The sequence below is a fragment of the Anas platyrhynchos genome, chromosome 12, assembly GCF_047663525.1.
Source record: "Anas platyrhynchos isolate ZD024472 breed Pekin duck chromosome 12, IASCAAS_PekinDuck_T2T, whole genome shotgun sequence".
Taxonomy (NCBI): domain Eukaryota; kingdom Metazoa; phylum Chordata; class Aves; order Anseriformes; family Anatidae; genus Anas; species Anas platyrhynchos.
Genome location: NC_092598.1, coordinates 18,629,084 through 18,653,283, shown reverse-complemented (window position 1 = coordinate 18,653,283; position 24,200 = coordinate 18,629,084). Strand labels below are relative to the sequence as shown.

Here is a 24,200-nt window from a genome sequence, read left to right as displayed (position 1 = left end):
ATGACTAAGCAAGTTTCTTACTGTAGCTATACTTGCATGTTTCAAAAGTGCCAGCTTGTATAAACAGCCCTTGCTGCTACAATTTCACCTTTGTACAGGCTTACCTTTGTTCAAAGCATACCGAGCCTGTCAGTGATTAACAAGGCTTGGCTAACATAGTTCATTGCATCATGCACTTTTAATATTGCACCTCTTGTCACCAGTGGAGGGTAGGGGGGAAAAAGGGCAAGTTTCTGCAATCAGCTTGCTCATCTGACCTCTCCATAGGCCTGAGCACTCACAGTCCTTCACTCGAGCAGGCTTTTGCAGGAATGAGCAAAGCAGTATTACTAGAGCAAAAGGAGCTAGACACAGCACCCCTGTACCCATGCTGAACCTAATTACACTGCGCTAAACGTTGCCCTGCAGTTGTGGGGTCCTGGGATCAGTGTCAACCCTCAACTGGCCCCATGAACAGGCTGGGAGTGGATTAGGCTGTGTCCCGGGCACCACCACTTGGTGCTTGAATCCTCGTGTGGCCAAAGCTTGAGCTGAAGTTCTGGGCCTTCGCCCCTACCCTGCTGCAGAGAGATGGCGGGGTCAGGGCTGCCTGGGGCGCTGGGGAGCCCCTGCCCCAACACCTGCCTGAAGAAACGGGGCCTGGGCTGACCGTGTGGGAACGTGCCCTTTACCCAGGGAACTGGCAACCAGTAACTGGAATCCCAAAGCCTTGCTTTTCACTATCTACCCTTATGTTAATGGAGCCTTAGTGTTATTACAAACTCCTCCAGAGCACTTTTTGGAATAATTTATTTATTTAACAGGCACACAAACCGAACCCCCGAGCCCATTGCAAGTGCTAGCCTGCCCTCTGCTGGCCGAGGCTGCCGTGGCACAGCGCTGTCCCCGCGCCATCACCCCCAGGCAGGGGAGAAACCAAACACCACAGAACAAAACACGGGGTAGGGCCGGGGCCCGGCGGCAGGCGGGGCCCCCGACAGGCCCGGGCCGCCCGGCGGCGGGTGCCGCGGGGCCGCCCCTCCGGCCCCGTCCCTCAGGGCCCGGCCGGTCCCTCTCGGGTGCCCGTAGCGGGCGGGGCCGGGCCGTGGGCGGGCGGCGCGGCGGGGCGCAGCGGGCGGCCATGGCGGCGGGCAGCGCCATCCAGATCCCCAGCCGCCTGCCGCTGCTGCTCACCCATGAGGGCGTCCTGCTGCCCGGCTCCACCATGCGGACCAGCGTGGACTCGCCGCGCAACATGCAGCTGGTGCGCAGCCGGCTCCTGAAGGGCACCTCGCTGCGCAGCACCATCATCGGCGTCATCCCCAACACCAGCGACCCCACGTCCGACTGCGACGACCTGCCCAACCTGCACAGGTGGCGAGCCGGGCCCTGGGGACGGGGCTCTGCGGCTCGGCCGCCCGGGGGCAGCCTCTCCCCTCCCCGGAGCTTCTCCGGAGGGGTCGCGGTGGCGGGGACTGGGGGCCGGCGCCTGCCAGAAAGTTGGGAAGGCGAGACCGGGGTGTGGGAGAGTAGCGCGGTGCGATAAAGCTTGGGGTCAATAAGGCTCCACCCGTTACTGGTTATTGTTGTGCTTTAATAACTAATGCAGGCAGAGAGCTAGGTTACTGAAAGCTAACTATATTTCTGTGGGATAAAGTACAAATAGAACTGATAGGCTTTATTCCTTACCAAACTTTGTTTTGTTAGCGGATTCAGTAACGTTTTGCAAGAATGTATTTTAATTCTTCTTAAGCAGGTAGTTTAATCATAGTTCAGTCAGACAAATGTGAACTAAAACGTTAATTCTGGATGAGACAGACCATTTCACTGAAGAACAGTAGTTTACAAACACCCTGTTTTCTAGTGCAAATGGTTCAAGCAGAAATGTAAGCGTTCTGTCCTGTGCCGAGATCCTTTCAATTATTTATGAAAAAGTTACTTGTTCCCAAAAAGGATGTTTGTATTATATTGCTATTGTTAGTTTGTCAGTTACCGCATTCCTTTTCGAGTTTTAAGGCTTGGTTTTGTTGATCTGTGTGCAAAAGAGGTCATGTAATTCTGTTACCTTTGTTGAAAATGAACTGCGACCTCAGAGGACCTACAGTTCAGTTTCTTGTTGGTAAGGGACACGTGAAATGTTCTGTGGAAGGTGCCAAGTAATACAAAATGTGTTCTGTTTTTAGGATTGGCACTGCTGCTCTGGCAGTCCAGGTGGTTGGTAGCAACTGGCCCAAGCCCCATTATACATTGCTGGTTACGGGCCTCTGCCGGTTCCAGATACTGCAGTTGCTGAAAGAGAAGCCCTATCCAGTTGCTGAAGTTGAACAGTTGGATCGACTTGAGCAGTTTACTAATCAGCATAAATCTGAGGAGGAGCTTGGAGAGTTGTCAGAGCAATTCTATAAGTATGCAGTACAGGTAAATTATTCTAATCCAATTTAGTATATCAGTTTATTTCTGCGTGTACTTAGACTTTTTTCTTTGTTTCTTCTTGTTGCCTTTCTCTCCCCCTCTATCATGTTTTTCAGTGATGGATAGTTTCAGTTCTACTAGAAAATAAAGTTTTGATATAGCTTAAGGTTTCTGTTTTGGGTTCCAGGGTCTCAGTACAGTTCGTTGCAGGATGGTTCTAACATGCGTATATTACTATTCCAATAGCTTGATGCTGTTTCATATGTAGTAATGCAGTAAGTATACTCTAGTAAAAGGAACATTTGAATAGATGTTTTTTTCCAGGATTCATGATATGCATAACTGATTTATTTACTTTTAAGTATACGTTATAGTATTTGTTAATTTTAAGTGTATTATTAAATTGGAAAAAATGTATAGAATCTTTATTATAAACCATTATAAACCCAGGGTATATTGAATTTGTGTTTAAAGGAAGTGGAGAAGAAAAATGATAATAGCCTTAAGGGAACTGCAAATGTTTGTAACCAGGATGTTTGGGGGCTACTAGGAGATGTAGGCATTGAAAAAAGCACTGGAAACTATGATGATACTTTTGAACTTCTTGAACCGGTAGAAAGCCCAAAGTCTCAATTGTCCTATGCTGAGTTAATGCCTCTTCTGCATGCATTTTTGTTCTGTGTTTTTGGTAAAGCATCTAGACATTTTTTTCGTACCAATACTTAAAGATGCACTGCTTTTTAGGTCAGATAGTTGCTTACATAATTTAAAAAGAAACATCAACGACTACAAATACTGTTCATTGTGTGCTCATTACAGTTGGTTGAGATGCTGGATATGTCTGTTCCTGCAGTTGCAAAGCTGAGACGTCTTCTGGACAACCTGCCTAGAGAAGCTTTGCCAGATATACTTACTTCTATCATCCGTACATCCAACCAAGAGAAGCTTCAGGTATTATGTCCTTAAACTGTTTAAGGAGAATTAGGTGTTGGCTATTTTCTTATAGTTAATCACTTTTTAGATAATTTTGAAGTTGCTTACACATGATATTGAACAGCAATAATGTCATGCTAGGAAGTATTTGTGTTACAACTGATAGCGAATATATTTTAACAGATTTCATGCTGTTGTTTAAAATTTTTTTCCTTATGTCTTTATGTCAGAATTCACCTAAAAGTTAAATATTAGTTAGTGCTGGAAACAGAGCATTTTATACAACAACCAGAAATAGAACATGGATTTCCCCATCCCGTGGTAAAGATTATAAATCTATCTTTAAATTGTGTTGAAATCTTGCTTGCTTGTTAGAGTTGACAGATCACTATATATTTAATGCTAACAATTCCAGAATCAGGTTCCTTTTAATCGTTTTAAAAAACATTTAAACGTGGCTTTTTTTAAATAGTGAGACACTAGTGAAATTTGCATCTTATGTCACAATAACATTATATAAAAATAATGCTTATGTTAGGATACTTAGTAGTCTTCCTATAGTTAATTGCTGTTTTTGTGAGTTGTGTTCCTTTTCTTTTGTCACTGCCAGTGCTATGAATTCAACCTTGAATTGAAAGCGTAACATAAATTGTTTCAGAGTACAACAGTTAAAAATAAATGCAGTACTTTGAAGTGAAGTTGTGCACTGTAATACAACCTCCTGCTGGAGGAAGGTACATCAAACAACAAATTTACCATGTCCAGTTTTTGTCTGAAGTGATAAAGAAGAGAGCAAGCAGTGGAAGCTGTGGAAGTCAGATTCTACCCATTTCCACACATGAACATAATTAAACATGAGGATGAAATACTGTATAAAGTCAAAAACAACAACAACAAAACAAACAAACAAAACCCAACAGCTTAACACACAAGGTGATTTTTTTGGGTTAGCTGAGGAGATCGTGCTGTAGTTTTTTTTCAAGAGAGAGCTCTTTTCTGAGGCTCTGTAACTGAGAAATAGAATGCTGGTAGATGTTTGCCACAGAAATGTAACTGAACTAACAAGGCACTTTAAAAATGGGACAAACTTTTGTTCTTTGAGGTATTTTGTAGTTTTGGTATACAGACCTTAAGGCTAGATTTTGTATCCTGTAATCTCTTTCATTTTCTATTTCTTTTTTCCCAAACCATCTATTTCATAACAGTGATCAAAAAACAGTAACAGCATCAACAGGGTTTTCCTTCCTCACATTGATAATCCATTGGTGTGAACGTGTTGGTTTCTTATAACTCTGTGCTCTTAGATTTTAGATGCTGTTAGGCTGGAGGAGCGGTTCAAGATGACTATACCATTGCTTGTTAGACAAATTGAAGGACTGAAGCTGCTTCAAAAAACAAGAAAACCCAAACAGGATGATGATAAAAGGGTATGGACCTTTATGTCTGGGATACTTAAATATCGTAAATAAGTATAAAGCTGCACTTTTAAACAGGCTGATGAACATACATGATTGTGATTTGTGCAAAGTGTTGATCTGTGGCCACAGCGTCTCATGGTCATTCTGTATCAGCAGAGAACAACCAGCTGGCAACTTTGGTTGTTCAGGTACCTAACAAAGAAAACATTCTTTTAAAGTTACCCAGGCATCATTTGTTTTAATCTGGGCATTTTCCGACTTTGAATAAATGCTCTTTTTTTTTTTTTTTTCTTTAAAGAATCATCTGATGACCAGTATACACACATGGTATGTGCATACTGTGCAGTGAAAAATGTACATTTTATTAACAACATTGAAGGTGAATGACAGCTTTTGAAATGCAGATATGTGTTTGAAATACAAATGCGTGTTGTGAAATGTAGTTGGCTAAACTGGGGCAACCTAGACTTGCTGCATCTAATTATATATATGCAATTTAGAAATCAGGAAGTAATTGAGAAATGCAAAAGAGTAAGAGAGATGACTTATCTGTTTTGTAAAGATTATCCTTATTCTGCCCAATACTATGGGCTGCAATGCTAAGCCATTCAAAATATCACAGTAACTCTTCTAAATTTTGTCCTGGTCTTCTGTTACCGACTAGTAATATGACAAATGCACTTAGTGAATAATATACAGTAAAATAAAAACTAACTTTTTTAAAGTTATACCAGCAACACCTTTTCAAGTATTTTAGTGGATTAAAATCTGACTTTTTCTATTAAGTGGGCTTTCAAAAAATCTTGCATGTTTTTCTCATGGTTTCTATTCAAAGTCAAAGTACCCACCTTCTTTAAAAAAATAAAAAATGGTGCTATTCTGTGGCTTTCTGTTATCTATTTCATAGGTTGTAGCTATTCGTCCTAATAGAAGAATCAATCACATTCCAAGCACTGCAGAAGATGAGGAGGAGGAGGAAGATCATGATGATGTTGTTATGCTGGAAAAAAAGATAAGAACATCCACTATGTCAGAACAAGCTCTTAAAGTTTGTCTTAAGGAAATAAAGAGGTAGGAGACTTTCAAATGAGGGTTTCATTTCTTTCTCTTAGAAAGAAATACTGCATTAGCCTTTTACATGATTATGTATTTGTGTTGGTTGTGTTTTAGAAACAATTCTTAGCATTTTGGTAAAGTGCTACTTTTTACTTACAAATTTCATCATTTTGTCTTTTTGTCATCCTGTTGGATTTTCCAAATACAAAGTCTTCTACGTGTGGATTATAAATTAATAAAGCATTAAATTGTAGGCTCTAAACCTCTATGTTATGAAGTGAAAAAGTAAAAGAAAAGGGGGGGACAAATAATACCACTGCTGTTAATAATTAGTGGATCAAAAGATCCAGATACTAGTCTTTTTTTCCTCCTCCTTTGGTGTGGAGATAAATGGTATTGGTGATAGAGGTGATGGTTAACAACATCCTTGGTGGTAATGTATATGCATTGTGTTGCATGCATTGTGTATGCAATGTATGCATAGGGATATGATACTTTTTTTTTTTTTTTTTCCCTTTTCTGGTTATATAATGCAAGTAAACTTGTTTTACATTCTGCAAAGACAATCTCCTAACTGATATAATAGTTATTTACTTTTTTAGTATTGCAGATGTTGGAAAGTTAAGAGGGTTTGCTAAATATCTTTCTTGTAGTACAGGAGAGTGTCTTTGCAGTTAGTTTTTCATTAGCCTTATGAAGTCTGTGCATGTACTTCCAGATTAAAGAAGATGCCGCAGTCAATGCCAGAATATGCTTTGACAAGAAATTACTTGGAACTTATGGTAGAATTGCCATGGAACAAGAGTACGAAAGGTAAATGCTTCTTTTATTGTTTGTCTTTTGCAGGGATGTTTTAGGACAAGTAGCTACAATGCAAAGACTGCATACTTCTCTCTTGCAAAAATTTTTTTCATTGCTTCATAGTAAAACTTTTATTAATGGTACCAAAGCCTCTCAGATTACCTTTTTTAAGGTAAGATCTGTATACTGAATATTTTAGCCAAGTTTGGTTAAGAACAAGAAGGTGAAAAAGGAGAGTTGTAGTTTTTTGTAGTAAAAATTTTGAGCACAATAGGAAAAAAAAACAAGTATCCTCTCAGCTTTTTACCACAGTTTTCAAAAGCTTTGAGTAGAGATTGATATTATTCTTATAAGAACAGGATGCAAAAATGGAAAGCAATAAAAAGGTAGAAAATCAAGCCTGACTTTTCTTTCTGACCAAGGTGAGTAGATTAATTGCGCAACAATACTTTCCAGAAAAGTGTTCTGCTGGGGTAAAGGGTTTTAGTTCCTTCTAGCTTTTGAAGAATGAAGCTTTTAAATGACTTTTAAAACAATATGATCTTAAACAGAAATTTAATATACCACACCATCAGAAACATGTCTTTTGCCTTCTTCGCACACATGGTCACAAATCTTGGCATTTTTGAACTAGACCCTTGTGCGTTCACAAATTTTCTTGTCCATCTTTTTACAATTTAGTGATTAAAGAAAATATCTGCATACAAATGCAGTATTACACAAAGAATCCCAAAGTGGGTAAAGTGTTTGTTGACTCTCATGTCCTGTTGGAGAAAGGTGCTCTTTAATCTTGCAGAATTGTGCCATGTCACATGGTTTGAAGTTTTTCCTTGAAGCAAAGTTGCAAAGTTTGTTTTTGTGTTCATGTGAGTGATACTTTGGACTTCATAGATACAGTGAATAAAAATACACGTGAATAGAAAAATGGAAAATCCAATTTAAAAATCCAGAAAATTATGGTAATTAATTTTTTGTTCAGTGTTTCATTACAAAAAAAATCGCATGGTTGATGGGACAAATAACTGTTGTCTATATGCGAAACATGCACAATTATTGGTATGAGGAGGTTTGAATGTGCAGCCTGTAGAAGCTGAAAGGTAGGTGTGTGCAGAGTTGATAGACTTCATTACTTCCTGCCTTCTCTCTTTATGTTATAGAGGAAAGGACAGAGATCTGTGCTAAGCATTAGTTAATATTTGGATTCAATTTATCTCAAATTATGGCAACTGCAAAAGCTTAACTCTTCCAGTCCTAGTATCACAGGGGTATTTTATGTAGTGCAAAATCACTTAAAATGTTGTATAGCAAGTAAAGCCTGCCATTCAAGCCAATGGGATCTTGCTTTGTTAGTCAGATGGTAGCGTAAGTAGATGATGAAGAGGAGATAGGGATGAATTTGTCATTTGATAAGACCTGACAGGATCAGACTTGTTTCTGTAAGAAAGCAAATGCTGAGAATTTTTACATTGCTGAATTGCTGTTTCTGGACAAGTATAAAGTTCATTTGAACCAGATTTCAAATCTCTGACACAGCGGAAGGGTGTTTTGTTTGTGTGGTTTTTAATTCCATTATCAATAGTTTATAGTAATAGTTTAAATAGCAATTTACTTTTCCTTATTAAAGAAAAAAGGATTATAAGAACTTTGTTTTAGTAAAACATTGTGTACAATTGTGTGTGTTGGGAAGATTCCATTACTGAATGTGTTTGAGAATGTATTTTTTTTCTGTTGTACTATAGAATGAATTGTTTCCATTTCAAAGGGGAAATGTGCTGATATCCTTTCTGTTGTCAATGATAGATCGCCTAGAAATTCGTGCAGCTCGAATTCTTTTGGATAATGATCATTATGCTATGGAGAAGTTGAAGAAGAGAGTTTTGGAGTACTTAGCTGTCAGACAGCTTAAAAACAACCTCAAGGGACCCATTCTTTGTTTTGTGGGACCCCCAGGAGTTGGTAAAACTAGTGTTGGAAGATCAATTGCAAAGACTTTGGGTCGAGAATTCCACAGAATTGCCTTAGGAGGAGTCTGTGATCAGTCTGATATTCGAGGCCACAGGTAACAATGTACTCCTTTCCTACGTGTATTTTTTTCTTTTATTACAGAACATATCGATTATTTTAATTGTTCTGCTGATGTAGAGAGATTTTACTAATTTCAAACACTGGTAGTTATTAATTGATTTTCATTGGTATTCAGTAATATAATTTTAATAACAGGAGAGTATGTTCAGTGTTGAGATAGGTATTTATCCTTCTGCTACTGCCCTTTATTGTAACAGTGGAGAACAGAATAATCACAAATAGATCTAGAAATGCAACACAAAAATCATGAACTGCAAAGTTCAAAAGTTTGTGACTTAAGAATTGACATATGCTTGGGATAATTAAAAGTGCAGTTATATTTTTAAGCCATTTAATCTTCTGTTATTTTGGCCCTGTGTACTAAAATTCAGTAGAAAGTCTAATGCAAACAACTTTCTTAATATTGGATCTGATTTTTCTCCTTTGAAGAGGAGCGCAAAGATTTAGTTACAAAAAGTAGTGTTTTATCAACAATTCAGTACTTTATAACAATGTTTGATACTAAAGCCAGAATAAAAACTGTAAGTGATGCTTAAAAATTGCTCAGGAATAACAACTGAGTTATTAATAGTATTTCAAACTTGTTGGTGTACTATTTTTCCGTTTTTACAAGGAACTTAAGCTGAAAGACTTCAAAGGAGATTTTTTGGTTAACTTTCCTTAGGACTTTTGTTTTCATTTTACATCTCTTTCCACCTTAATCTTCTAAACCATTTGTTTATATCAGTTTGTTTCCCATACCTCACAACTGGAAGCATAACGAATGGGTAATGTAGATAAGTAACTGCTAAACATCAGTGCAGCATTCTTGGTTCCGTTAACCATCTTCTGTGCTTACTGCATGCAGTGTAAGAAGTTTGGAATAATGAATTTGTTGGGGCTCTACAGATCTGTAAAACCATGAGATTTCTCCTTACAGCAGTTGGCGAATAATTGCAAATTAAAATTGGTTCTTTGTTGATGCTGTGTAGCAGATAATTTTGCCCCATGGCTGTGCTGCTGTTTTCAGCTCTCAGAATACACCGTCAGTGTTGCTTCGGTTCCAGATTATCCTGTGATTTCTTGTTTTCAAGGCATAAAAAAGACCTTGGGATTCTTATTACTTCACTACTGATTTTAATGAAAACTTAAATGCCTAACAAAAGTTTATTTTGTGGTATCAAACTTGTCAGTGTGTAAGCTCGTTGTATGAGTGAGCACATTGGCGTGGTGGAAGTTCAGAGTCCCAGCTGGGGAATCTTGTGGTGAAACTCTTGTGCATAAACTTCTAGGAATCCGGGATGTAATGTATTACTAGGAACCTAGCGTTTAATATATTATTGATCAGTCACTTCTTCACCCAGAACATGGGAGAAAAAGTATTGAAACAGTGGTTTTGTACTTGATAACAACTTAAAATTCAGAGTTGTTTTGTAGACCTTTGGTTGAGCTCCCTTGGGAAAATGAGTAATACGTGTTTATTCCTATACGCATTCTTCTGTCACAAATCTGCAGGGTTTTGTTTTCCACTGTTGGACACACCTAGTTTGGCCTTGAGCATGTAGCTTGAATGATCATCTTAAGTTTTTTCTTAGGGTAGGTTTAATCAACATACCCAGCAGCCACTGGAGGTCTAAATATTGCATAGTAGAAGGTTGTAGATACATTTGTTTTAATATATCATTTTTCAGTGTCTAGCAACAGTGTGTCTGTGATTGTTTTGTAAACCTTTGCAGTATCTGCCCTTCTTGCCAGTTTACTTAGATACTAATGGAAAAAGCAGCAAGACTGCCCTCCTTCTTCACTGGATGTTATTCCTGTAATTCACAAAGTGTCACTGTTTTAGTAAGTAAGGATTCTCTTGTTTCAAATTACTTATGGTATGGATCCTAAAAGTAATTTAAGTGTAGTTCAACTACCAGTTGCTGTTTGAACTGGAACCACTAGAGGCTGTTGAATACTAAGCATTTACAGACATTAAGTAACTTTTTCCACAGCTCAGTGCGAATCAAGCATTTCTAAAAGGGAGACCGTGTCTGTGAAGCAGACATTATGAACAAAAGTAAAACTGTCATCAACTCTTACTCAATTGCTGGTAATTCCTTACTGTTTTCTTTATTTAATTTTTGGCTTTCTGTCTTGCACTTACACCTAATACAGAAGGCTACAGTTACATAAGGACTTTAAAAACTGTCAAATTCAGGTGCTTGTGGCTGTCATTATAGTATTTTTGAAGGTATTATTAAATAATGCATGTGAGAAGCTAATCTTCATTTAAAAAAAATGCAAAAAATTAGCTGATGGGAAGTATTTGATAAGACAAGAAAGGAAAAACACTACCCAGAACTGACAAGAGTTTTATGTGGTTACTCTTCAACAAATGAGTTTATAGTTGAACACTAGAACATCATGGCAGCTAGTAGGAGTCCCTTGTAACCAACTGCTTTTGCAAGGTTTGTGTAAGCAAAAAACCAAGTTGAATACTTTTTTTTTAAAATTCTACTACAGTTTTTGTTCTGCATTTCTGCTTCTCAGATTTAATCAAGTTAAAACTACAGCCTTTCTGTAAACTGTTCTCTGTAATGTCCTTTTGCATGAATAGATCCTCCAAGTTAATCCCAGTCAAGTGAATCCGTATCGTGCTTCTGGCAGCAGTCGAAGAAAGGAATTACAGAAGCTGTCTGAACGTGGAGGAGACATAGGTTCCTGTTTCCTGAGTGTTACTGATAAGTAGGCTGGTTGTCTAGTACTACATGTTGGGAGCCCTTCTTTTTCTCCTCAAAGCTCCCATTTAGGCTTTAAGGCATAAGTTAAAAGATACCATTAACACCTCAGAAAAACGATAGCGTATGTACCACTAATGTACTAAACATTTACAGAATGTACCAAGTGTACTAAAACATTAAGAAAGAAACTGTGGATCCATCTCATTTGCAAGCAGATAGTGCCTGAAATGGCATTTGCTTTGGCAGTGTGTTACTGTTGCAGGTGAAAGGGGTGTGCTGCTAGATTCAGCAAGCAAAGCAAAAGGTATTGGATTGCAGCAGGGAGGGTGGTGGTGTCTCCGTGTGCTGTTCTGCGTGAGGTGTAACTAGGGCAATCTGCAAGTGCCCAGTTTCGACCATCGAAGCGTGGATCATGTGCCTGCAGCTGGAGTTTCTGTGACTTGTTTTTGATTGGGTGCGGAGCAGCTACTACTGTTCTGCATTCCCCAAATGAAGTCATCAGCTTGGTACAAAAACAGAACTGCTTTATCAGACATCCTCCAGCTGTTGTTACATGTACAACTCAGCTACACCATATGTAAAAGTTTGCTCTTTTATTCTTGGTGGTAACTTGAATTTAAAAAAAACAACTGTTACCCAGTAAGTTCACTGAGTGTAGGATCTCTTCAGTCCTGATACTTTGTTCCATGTACGAACTATATGATCTTCTCTCTTGCATGTGTGTAGTTTTCTATTTTTAAAAAGGAAAGATGTAATTGCACCGTTCATTTATAGAGGTGCTAGTGAGATCACTGTGTATCTCTCTCTCTCCCCTGTGCGAAGTGCTCTTTCTTTTATTATCAGCACTCTTCACTTTCCAGAAGCTTGGATTACTTCTGGCTTAGCTATGTGCTGAAGATTTGTTCAGGTGCATCTGTGTGTGAAAAGGTGCAGTTCCTGACCAGCCATAGTACAGGCCTTGTTGTATTAGGGGAAAAGAAAAAAAAAAAAAAAAAAGTTTGACTGCTGCAGAATAGCTTTGTTACACAATTGCAAAGCATAGATACATTTGTAAAGCACTTGGGTAGGTGCACCCCAGATCATGAATAATATCTCCAGTGGCATTAACTTTGTTATCTTTCCTTAATTCTGCAGTTTGAAAACCACTGTAGTTAAAAACAATTTAAAACTGTTTGTCATAGAACAACGTGAAGAAATTGGGTCATGCTTTTATCCATAATACTAAGACTGCTTTAAGGGTTCTGATTCATTAACATTCCTAGTGTACCTTGGGAGAGCTGATCAAGTTAGATTTTCCACCTGTCTTTTTTCTATGATAGGTAGCTCCTGATGCCAGGCTGTGCAGCTCTAGTGTTTCTTAAGGGTAACTTTTCACTGATTTAAAAATAAAAAGATTACTAAATTATAGACCTTCTGTAGCAGGAACTCTTAAGGTGTTTTTCAGCTGTTACTACAGAGGAGAGACAGCCAGGAAACTTGATCTGAACTTCCTGTTTTAATGGAAAGAAGCTGATGCTGTTTCTAGGTTGCATGCATGGAGAGAAACAGTGTGTCAAAAACTGAGCAAAGCCACATTATATCAAAATACTAATGTTAGAACATCCTTTTTCTTTCTTTTAACCCTTGCTAAAATAATGAAAATAGAGAATGACATCCTTACAATCAGTGGCTGCTGCTAACAAACAGCAGCGTTTGTTTTTACATGTTACAAGGCAAAGGTTGATGTCCAAACAGATAAAAGGCCATATCTGCTTGTAATTTTAATGTTACGATATTGCAGTGGTTTTATATGTAAATATCTGCTGAGTCTGTCTCTCAGAGGGCTCTTCCATTCAGTTGTGTTCCATAGTAACTGTTTAGAAATAAAACAGGCTATCTATGTTTGTATTTTTAAGGTAAAATACTAGGTTGTTCTTCTTTGTTGTTAAATGTGTGGCATTAGCATTCCTTACTCACTCTGAAGATCGTGAGTCTTTGATAAGTAGCATAATGAAATAGGCGTTTGTCCATCTCTGATAAATGAAGGTGTATCACAGATTTAGGCTGTTACACATGAGAAGAGTAGATTGATACCTAGGTATTTGTTATCCTAAAATGTATAGACCCAAGTTTCTATTGTGTAAATTAACTTGAACATGCTTTTATTTGAAATGCAATGTGTTGATTAAACATTTACATTGAAGTTAATTGTTTGATTTACCAAATGTAGAGACAATTTAAATTGAAAATGAGAAGAAGAATGTACAGGAGGGAGGAAGAGAAAGACTAGTCAATTGTTACATAGTGAAAGGAAGAGCAGAATACTTTAGCCTCCATGTACTTTTATCATCTATTATCCCTAATTCTGTGGAGATGATGGTATTTTGCAGAACTCCTCCATATTTCCTGCAAAAAGTTCCTTTAATTTTGGCCTTTGATTTCTTGAAGATGTTTTTGAGTTGTATAGGTAACCATTTCATCCTTTTAGTAACAGTAGACCCATTTCAGTTGGACTGTCGTTTCTATTTTTTATGTGGTAGCTCATGACCCAAGGCTTATTTTGGACAGAGTGCATTTAAACAAAGAATCTTTTAATAATTTGCTGTAACTGTTGGAATCTTTTTCTTATCTCTTGCTTTAGAAGCCCTTTAATTTTGATACTCTTGATATTCTCTGATCTGTTAATCTCATGTGACTTGTTACAAATTGGCTTCAGTACCTATCTGTTTTCCTGTTTTTCCATAACTGCATCTTGATGCGTTGTTTCATCCTTCCTAGAGTTTGGTTTTTGTGCAATATTAAGGAACTTGATTGTGCACAACAATTTCACTGAAAGATTTTGTGTATACGAGAATCTTCTACAAGTGTTCTTGTGTCATTAAATACCCAAATCTTCTTTAAACTAAAATGACTGTGAATTGAAGTCTGGCTTCAGGGTTGAGGGGGGAAAAGTGCATTTCAATCTATGAATAACAATATCTGCTGTTTATCAGGGAAGAAAAATCCTGATTTTTTTTAAAGTGTTTCTTTTTGGAAAAAAAATAATAATAATAAAAAAAAGGGTGAGGGTGTAAATGAACACGTGCTATTCAGAAAATCTTTTGGTACCTAGTGCCTTTATTCTTTGAACTGTTTTGTTGCAATCGGATGGTAAAGGCAGAGAAAGAGCTGGTTGTTCTCAGTACTTTCCCTGCACTAGAGAAACCCAGTATGCCTCCATTCAGTTTATAAGCCAAAGCTGTTTTTTATAACCGGTCGGAACACAGGTGTCTCAAAAATGTATAGAATTTAAAAGGATCAGCTAAAACTTAGTGTGTATAAATACACACGTGCTCAGTGTATTGTCATTAAGCATGTACTTGAGAATAATGTATCAAGCAAGTAAGAAGGTTTAATGTTTACTTAAATATTTTATCTTCTTATTGGTATAGAAAGAATATTAAAAATATTCATGCTGCATTGTCTGTGAAGCATATGAAATTATTTACTGGTGCAGTAAGCACCCTGTGAAAAAAACAGAATTGCTACAACGATTAGTTTGGTTGAACTGCTACGTGATTCACTTCTGTGAACTTCAGTTCTGCTTCAGTCTCATATTTTTTTGATAGCATTTTATGGGATCCTTTCATGCTTTTGGCAAGGTTGGTGTGTGCAGATGGAGAATGAAGTGACATGCTAGTATAATAGCTCCCCCGTGCAGATTCTGGATCAGTAATAAATGTTATATAGTGTACTTCTCAGCGGAGAGGAGTGCACTTGTTCACTGCAGAGTAAAGCTCTACAAAAAAAAGCAGTGAGGTGATGACAAACCAGTGCATACTGCACCGGTCTGCTCCAGTCTGTAACAGCTGTCTCATGGAGGTGGTAATAGGCAAACTAAAATTCTATTGTACTTCTGCCTATTTAAAAGATCTTATCAACTTTTATTTTTGCCCAGATCCAGAATTAAATACAGTAACTGCAGTTTGTACCCTCAGTCATTAAATATTATATGGAACTAACATAACTGCTATGTGTTTTGAGAGTGGCTTGTTGGCGGTTTTTTTTTTTTTTTTTAGTATATTTAAGGTCTTCTCTAGTATGTTTTGAAATTACTCCCATGGTACTTTTGGTTTCATCATTCTAAATGTCATCCTGTTTATTTTGGACTGTGTTAAAACAGATCATGTGGCAAAGCAGGCCTGTTCTGCATATCTGCTCTCGGAGTGTTATGAGATAGGTACTCTAATTCAGCACTTCATGTATCTCTTTCTTCTGAGTGATCAGCATTTTGCACTGTTCATTATTGTATTTTGATTAGTTACACACAAGCAGAAAAAGCTATGATAAATACAGCAAACAATTGATATGCATGGATGTAAAATATCTGTATTTATTGTGAAAAAAGTTTTACTAGCTTTGCAGAATAAATTCAGATACCTTTTTGTTCCACTGCACTGTTCAAGATCCCATTTCATGTTGATAGGATTCTTTTTATGAGTATCAGTTAAAGCAGTACATATCAACATTTCAGCATATTTGGAATTTGGACCTAATTTGTAACGTGCTTTGTAAACTCTATTGTGATGACAAAAACCCGGTATCATCTTATTAAAATTGTAGTATTAATGTTCCCAAATCTGTTTCTGCTTGCTCGTACAGTAGAACTTGTACATTCTGCTTGTACAATCATGCAGAATGCCTGTAAGCCATAAAGTTTCCCTATTCTTCAGTGGCTATGTAGTTTATCTTTCTAGACCAACTAATGCAACATGGAACTGGAATTTCCATCTTCTAATATAATTGCTTATATCAGTTTAGATGCATATTCCGTATTTCTATATATTAGTTCCAAAAAGTTGTGCAAGAAAGGAAGAATTGTTATAAGGCAGCTTATTATTGCATTTTTGAGTTTTGTTTTCAATGTTTCTACTCCTGTTTCATGTGTCTGACTCCTCTTTCCCCACATACATTTATTTCTCACAGACGCACCTATGTTGGCAGTATGCCTGGCAGAATAATCAATGGACTGAAGACAGTTGGAGTTAACAATCCAGTATTCCTTTTAGATGAGGTTGATAAACTGGGCAAGAGCTTGCAGGGGGATCCTGCAGCAGCCTTACTAGAGGTAAGAAATACCAAATTACAAGTGTTTTTCCATTTATGACTAAAATGAAGTAAAATATTGGACTTGGGAAAATAGGAATTACCAGAGGAAAAATAGCATGAAGCATCAGTTCTTTTACTCAAATACCACATACTATGTTTGAAGTTCGTGAATTCCTCTCAGTTGTGCACAAAGCAAATGCTGTCATACAGTATACTAAGAAGGATGTTTTTCATGTCAGTGGTCCATACTTAAGCGTGAAGACGTATGTTGTACTATGTGTTCTGTATATTTAAAGACTCTTTAGGCTTTAAATATATTTGGAGGATTTTTAAGGCATTTGTTTTTAATGACCAAATGCTGCTAGCTATCTGAAAGAACCACTAACCAGCCAGAAGGTAGGCAAACTTTTTTCAAGTTTTCCCTTTATTTCTTCGAACAATTTTAATACAAGCTTATTTTGGACCATTCCTAGCATGGAATATGAATTAGTTGCATGTTCTTTTAGCAGCATTTCTTGAATTTATGTTGTAATTAACTTGCTGAAGCAAAATTTTTCATTTAAGTCACAGTTTCCAACTTCTTGACTGATTATGATGTGGCACATGGCTTTGCTTTCCGTAAGTCAGCTATTATGTTTGCCTGGGAGTGTGCTTTTTCTTTAACTTTGGGACTCAGACCAAGACACGAATGAATACAATTTTGAAGTACATGGTATAGTTTTACCACAAAGAGTTGAGACTTCCTTAAAGATACAGGTAAAATCAGGGACTTTGGTGAAGAAGATAACTGTTGTAATATCTATCAACTGTTGAGATATTATTAATTAGGTTACTTGTTGGGATTTCAGGAGGCTGTGATGAACTGAGGCCTGGGCTTTGCAGGTTTGACGTATCGAAGGAGTCTGCAGTACAGAGCAGTAATGAGCTGCCAGAACCTTACTCATCCCTTCTCTTTCCCTGGTGAATGAAATATGATGATATTCCAATATAATTCCTTCTCCCACTGATTTACACATTTAGCAGTTTTGTTCTAGTAGTGTGCTATAGAGAGGAAGGAGTATATTCAAGGGTATGGGGAAGAGATGAGGAGCTTTGCCCTTCCTCATTATCTTAGCACTGAAGATTGTGCACATCTTTCTGTCCTAGCACTGCTGAAGAGGAAAGGAGGGGATGAGGAAGGTAATGGCACAGCAAGTGTTCGCCAAACTTAAACACTTCAGACTGTTCAGTGTTAGTGTACTTAATGATTTTGGTATTGTGTATATTTAGTATTTCGTTAAGCTGCTGTACTGTTATCCTGTCTACCACTTGTGTACGTTCTTTCTGACTACAGAGGCTACCATGCCATCGCTGAAAAGCTTGAGCTGCTTCTGTGGTTGTTCATTACCTGTTTCAGTCAAAATGAGTTGGATTAGTAAAATATTTAACTAAATTTTTTGAGCTAGCCTGGTACGTTTTCACTGAAATGATTTAGCAAATATTCCTATAAGCTTCTCAGTTGTCAGACTGAAGTACAGTTAACTTCTGTATCTGGGAGGTTGTGGCTGGGGATAAAAGTAAATGATTCTAGTAGTATTTGCCTACAGAGTCATTTTTTTGACTCTTTTTTAATGATAGCGTTTAATATAGTGTTTAGAATATGAAAAATGCTACATTAGAGCAGATTAAATTATTATTTTTTAATTATTTGTGTTTGAATTTTTGGTGTTTTTTTGTTGCTTTGGGATACTTCTGCTTTCCATATTTTAAAGCCTTATTCTCAGTGGTACTCAGCTCAGCTTCTACTTCCAGCAGAGGCTTGTTAGGTTAGCTTCCAACTGTCTGCTTGGGCTGCAGTCTGTAAGTTATTGCTAATTGACCAGAAGTTGCATCTGGAGAAGTAATTGCTCTGTTAACCATGTCTGGGCTGCTCTCACATGAGATGTGTATATCTCTGCTGCTGTCTAAATATCCTGCAGCAGGTGCTTTACCTCTTGTGAAGGAGAACTTATGCCTGAACGGCGAACGTGACAGCTTTTTGTGGTGTACACTGCTGGAAAGTCCATCTGGAATGAGCAAAGTGGGCTATTATGTAAGAGAACAAACAATAGCAAGTGGTCACCTAGATAGCGCATTTGTTTTTCAGACTGCTGGTTCTTGTTTGGTAAGTGCCATCGTTAAGTATAAATTGCACATTCTTTTTTTCCTTACTGTGTAGGTGTGTTAAACACTCACTGACTGTCCGCAGTGTGGGAGATTGCCATGCCCTATAAGCTTGGAAGCAAAGCTTGATATTTTATAATCGCTGGATATGTGTTTAGGTCTAGTGCTGCTGGAGAGTTGTTGCTTAGGCAAAGCAGAATGTCTTCTTATTTCCAGTTACTGTTCATCAACAAGGGAATGCTTTAGTCTAAATTTAGATGACCTCACTTTAAAACAGAAGAAAATAGAAATGGATCCAAGTGCTTGATAGCGAGTATTTGTATGCAGGAAATTAGACCAGGAGCATAGCCAGGCAATTAAATGTTCATGGAACTTATTCTGGATTTTGTGGTAATAAAATGCTGGTACAGAGAAGCCTTTGTAGACATGTGAGCTATCGGCCATAAATTAATCAAGATGTTTTGTTCATTAAATGTTCTTTTTGTACTTAATATTTTTCTATTAGTTGTGTATCTGAAAACTTTTGAACTTGAACTTTAGCACAGATAACTAGCCAAAGAACAGTTCTATTTGCTTTGGAAAATCTGTTTTGATTGTGTAGGCATGGTCCTGTTTTAAGTCTTAAGAAATTGATACCGTAACAAAGAATTATTAGTCCAGAGAAACTCTAACCCTTGTAGAAAATGTCAGACAATTCATATTTTTAGGTATTCCTTAGATAAGTTGTTTTTTATTACAGCTTGCTTTACCTTTATCAGATAGCATTTTTGCACTCAAGTACAATAACACAACTATTTTACAATAATATGATGTTATAATGAGCAGCCTAGCACTTCATAGAAATTGTAAGAATTTCTAGTTAGAGACTAGAAGGAGAAAGAGATAAACATGCATGCAGGCACCTGCTATAAAACGTGATAGTTTGTTCTGACCATAGAACATTATTATTCTGAAGATTTTTAACTTTTCAAAGATTTAACAGAATTTAAGAGTAATGAAAATTAAGAATTGTTTATTTCCTAGCTAGCTAAGAAGTGTTCAAATTCATTATTTTTTTTTTTTAGAATTATAAACACTGTTCTTGGCTATAATTCAAGTTGCTAAGACAAGGCATGCATTCATTTGGGTATGGGCAGATAAATTATTTTGACAGTAGTGTGCCATTTCTAAGGAGATGCATAGGTCCCATTATTTGTAACATGAGAATTCATGTGAGCATAGCATTGATAATTCATCATGTGGGAAGAAAAAGTGTGGCGATACTTTAAGGGGGGATGGAGCGAGGGCGGTACATAGGTGGTGGTAAACAACACATTTCTGAGTGCCTGAGCAGGAGCACAGTGAATGGGAGCAGTCACTGCATTTACCCAGGTAGATCAGTCCCGACCAACCAGGTTATTATTTGTGATGAACAAATGACTGAATTTGTGTGTAAAGGAAGAACGGTGAGTGTCGCTGACCTTGACTTTAGCAAGACTTTGGCCAGTTGCACCCACAACATTATTCTTTCCAAATTGCAGCCTGGCGGGGTGGATACCTAGACAGGTATAAAGCTGGTTGGATGATCAGGCTCAGACTGTAGTGATTAGTGGGTCTGGCTCTGTCTGCAGGCCTGTAGTTTTCTGTGTACCACAGGCTGTACAGGGACCTATCCTCTTTATTGCTATTATCAGGAATCTCGAGGAGGTGATGGCATGCACTTGCATCATGTCAGCAGATGTCACCAAATTAAGGGAGACCGGTCACAGTCTTGAGGGCAGGGCTGCTGTCCAAGGAAACCTAGACAGGCTGGAAGCATGGGCCAGCAGGAACCTGACAAATCCAGCGTGGATAAGTGCAGAGTCCCGAGCTTGGGAAAGAACAGTGTTATGCCAGAATACAAGCTGAGGAAAGGCTTTCTGAGCAGATTAGTTGAAAAGGAGCTGGGAATTTTTGTTAATACCAAGGTGAATGTGGGCCAGCAGCGCATTCTTATCAGCCAAGAAGGCCAACAGCATCCTGGGTTATGTTAACTGGATATAGCCCATAAATAAAGGGATGTGATTGTCCCCTTACTTGGCACTTGTTAGGCTGTATCTAGAATATTGCGCCCCACTTTGGGTTCCCCAAACAAATAAGATATCAAAAGAGTGTGTGGAAAATTAATTTGTAAGCCTGTTATTAATATGCTAAGTGAAAATTCCAGCAGTCTTGAACTTTTTTAGTGAAAAATGATCATTTGAAAAATAAACAGGAAGAAAACCAGTGAGTTGAAAATACTCAAAAAATCAAATATATTTGCCATCACTTTTGTCTTTACCTCTGCATCAATTGGTTAGAAATGTCAGTTTCTGATACTATGAACTGAATGTGATAGTGAATTTTAAAGCGAGGAACAAATTGGTTCACCGATTATGTTTATGTGTGACCCAGCCAAAATAGAAGTTGATAGTTTCATTTATGGAGGAAAACAGTGGAGTGAGTTTTATTTTCTTCATTCACTGAAGAAAAACTACAATTTTTAAAATAATTGTAAGTATACTAACAATGAAAGGAACTGTTACCTTCCAACAGTATAAATCAGAAGGGAGGATAGAATCATGGATGCAGAGTTAAATGACTCGCAGTGACTTCAGTCCCATGAGAAGTGGCCTACACAGGACCTCTTCAGCCCTTGGCATCAAAAAGTTATGCTGACTACAGTGGTTGGAGCTGTTGCTGGTATTGCATATTAGAAAATTTGAAGGGTAATCATCAGGAAGTCGTTTCTTTTTTAAAAAAAACAAACAAAAAAAAACTGAAAGAGAAGAGTCAGGAAAGCATTTTAAGCAAGTAAATTCTTAAAATCAGCAGCGTTCTGTAGTGGAGGTACATTAGTGGTCACAGAAACATTTGGTAGCAATATGTGATATATCCCTTGTGCTGAGTTAATTAGCTTCCAGCAATTTCTGATATTCAACTTTATAATTTAACTTCATTATGCACATTTTATGTTAAAAATAATTGTGCTGTTTGAATTGTTCATGTTGAATGCAAGGCAATGGACAGGTAGGATCTATTTCAGTACTGCTGTCAATAGGACAGAATTAAAGGTTCTATTACCAACTTTTTTTTTTTTTTGGTATGTGGTATGGAATGTAGTTTAAAGTAGTCAGAGCTGGGCAGAGTATTGAGGCTTAAATAATAATAGTATTATATTTTATGAATATATAGTCAGATTGACAGATCCTATTAACAAAATGTGTATATTTTATTTATGTCTAATGGAGCAAATGCATCAATTTTATTTTCACTCTTGTTAAGGTATTGGATCCAGAACAAAATCACAGTTTCACCGATCACTACTTAAATGTAGCCTTTGATCTGTCCCAAGTCCTTTTCATAGCCACAGCCAATACTACAGCTACTATCCCACCTGCGCTGCTGGACAGGATGGAAGTCATTCAAGTTCCAGGTAACACTAAAGTGTTTTTATTAAAATGGCTAGTGCAAGTCCTTAAGGTTGGGTGTTGTTCCTGAAATAAAAAGCAGTTCGTTAAGCCTCCTAGGAAACTAGACTTTACAGCCAGAATCATCAAAAGAGACTGTTCACAGTGCCTCCATTACAGACTGTCATGAAATTGGAAGGTTTTAGTATAGCACTTATTAAAGTTCAGTTTCAATTATATGGAGATAACATTACATTCTCGAACAATATTTTCACTAATTGATGTGTTTGTCTGTTGGTGGGTGCATCTTTTTAAGATTCCAATGAAGAAAGATCTTTGAAAGAGTAAAATTATTCTTCACGTGAGGTTATGAATAACCACAAAGTTATCATACCAACCACCCTTTAAGTTGTAGCTGGTTAAAGACTAATTGCAGCAACTGACTAGGTCTGACATCGAAATAAGTACTGGTATGAAAAGGAAAAGCTCCTCCAGAGACCTACATAGTTACTGGAAAGAGAAGAATCTGTTGAACGTTTTCTGTCAGCCCACACATTTATAGTTCTGTGTGAAAATTGCTTGGAGATGATTAGGACTTAAGAAAATGAAGCTGGATGTGAGCATCACAGGAGTTAGAGCCCATAGGTATTATACTTTGATAAGTATGCAAAGAAAAATAGCATAGCTCTGTAACATACTTAGGATATGCTTATTCCTCTTTCTCATTGTGTATTTGCTACAGCAAAGTAAGTTCTTTAGGGTGTCTAAAGCCTACTAGTACAAAATTTTTCAATTTTTAGAAATACTGTTTATGAACTAATAGTGTGAGAAAAAAACGTAGTGCATTGAACTATTTTCTGAAAATGTTTTCTCGTTTGTGTGAAGTAATTCGGTAAAATAAGGACCGGATCTTCAGCGAAACATAGGAAGTGTAAATTTTAGGCCTTGCATAAGCAACCTGAACTGGGAAGCCTGCATTTGATATATAGTAGCCAGTCTTTTGTCTGAGCATGGGCTAGACTGTGGGAAATCTCGGTCCTACTTTTTGCTCTGAAGATTATTTGTGTGGTTTTATATTAAATCACAATTTGATAATACATTGCACCTATCCCTTTCCTTTCCTAATGACTGCCCTGATAATTAAGATAACTCTCCAGTGTGGCTATCACCTTGCAAGGCATCAAAATGACTTTCAGGATCGCTGAAACAATGACTGATGCTATCGTTGTGTGTATGCACACACATGCATGCATATGTGCATATTAAATCCGTTTTTCTAGACATATACAGAATATGCTTAATGTTTTACTCTGTCACATTAAGGCCTCTTTAGAACCCTTTACACAGGAACTTGTGCATTTTGTTTGCACGTACCTGAGTGGAGTGTTTCTTAAATAGGGGAATTATTTCTAGACATGAGTGACGAGCAGTTTAGGTACCTAGAATTTAACTACTATAAATGCAAATGAGAATGTTTTTCTGATTTTTCTGAAGTCTTACTTAGGGACCTGAGTAAATTTTTGTGATCTGGAGGTAAGTATATTGTTTGTTTATTGTTTATTATTATTATTAAATCTAATCAGGTAAAATTATAACTGGTATGAAATTTGATGATATTACAGTATAAAAGCAAAAAGATTGGTAAACATGTGTTTTTTCTTCTGAAGGATACACACAAGAAGAAAAAATTGAAATTGCTCATAGACACTTGATCCCTAAACAGCTTGAACAACATGGCCTTACTCCACAGCAGATACAGATTCCACAAGTAACCACTTTAGACATCATTACTAGGTAAATCCTTTGTTCATTGCTTTAAATTTTCAATAACTTATTTTTCTTGTAACTAGTGAATTAATTTTAGAGCGATAACACAAAGCACTTCTTAAGATCTGTTGTCCTTCATACCTTTAGAAGTTCAACAGTTGGTAACTTATGGAATTGCTCTTTCTGAGCTCTGTCAGGTTCTGCTCTCTAAACCAAATAACTCTTGTTTCCGTAGAGAATTCCGTGTCTTTGGCTCTGAGAGTGTAGCTCTGGATCAGTTGTGTTGGCACAATTGATAAGGCAGCATGCATAAATAGAAGCACTTGATGCTGGTATTTCTGCAGTGTTCAGTGTAAATTCATGGTCTTGGCAGCAGACAAACTTTGTTTTAAAGAATGAAATTTTATTTCTGTCGTCTTCATAGAAAA

The 24,200-nt window shown here is 37.4% G+C and overlaps 1 protein-coding gene across 1 annotated transcript in view; it reads left to right on the top strand.

The window, feature by feature from the left end:
• Positions 1–987: 987 nt before the first annotated feature.
• Positions 988–24,200, top strand: part of LONP2 (lon peptidase 2, peroxisomal) — a 40,132-nt gene continuing 16,919 nt past the window's right edge. Inside the window, exons 1-10 of the mRNA XM_027467003.3 lie at positions 988–1,353; positions 2,163–2,397; positions 3,211–3,342; positions 4,629–4,751; positions 5,650–5,813; positions 6,517–6,611; positions 8,400–8,658; positions 16,334–16,475; positions 21,881–22,031; positions 23,673–23,799. Of these exons, the coding sequence (XP_027322804.3) occupies positions 1,121–1,353; positions 2,163–2,397; positions 3,211–3,342; positions 4,629–4,751; positions 5,650–5,813; positions 6,517–6,611; positions 8,400–8,658; positions 16,334–16,475; positions 21,881–22,031; positions 23,673–23,799 (1,661 nt within the window). The 5' untranslated portion in view covers positions 988–1,120. The remainder of the gene's footprint in view (positions 1,354–2,162; positions 2,398–3,210; positions 3,343–4,628; positions 4,752–5,649; positions 5,814–6,516; positions 6,612–8,399; positions 8,659–16,333; positions 16,476–21,880; positions 22,032–23,672; positions 23,800–24,200) is intronic.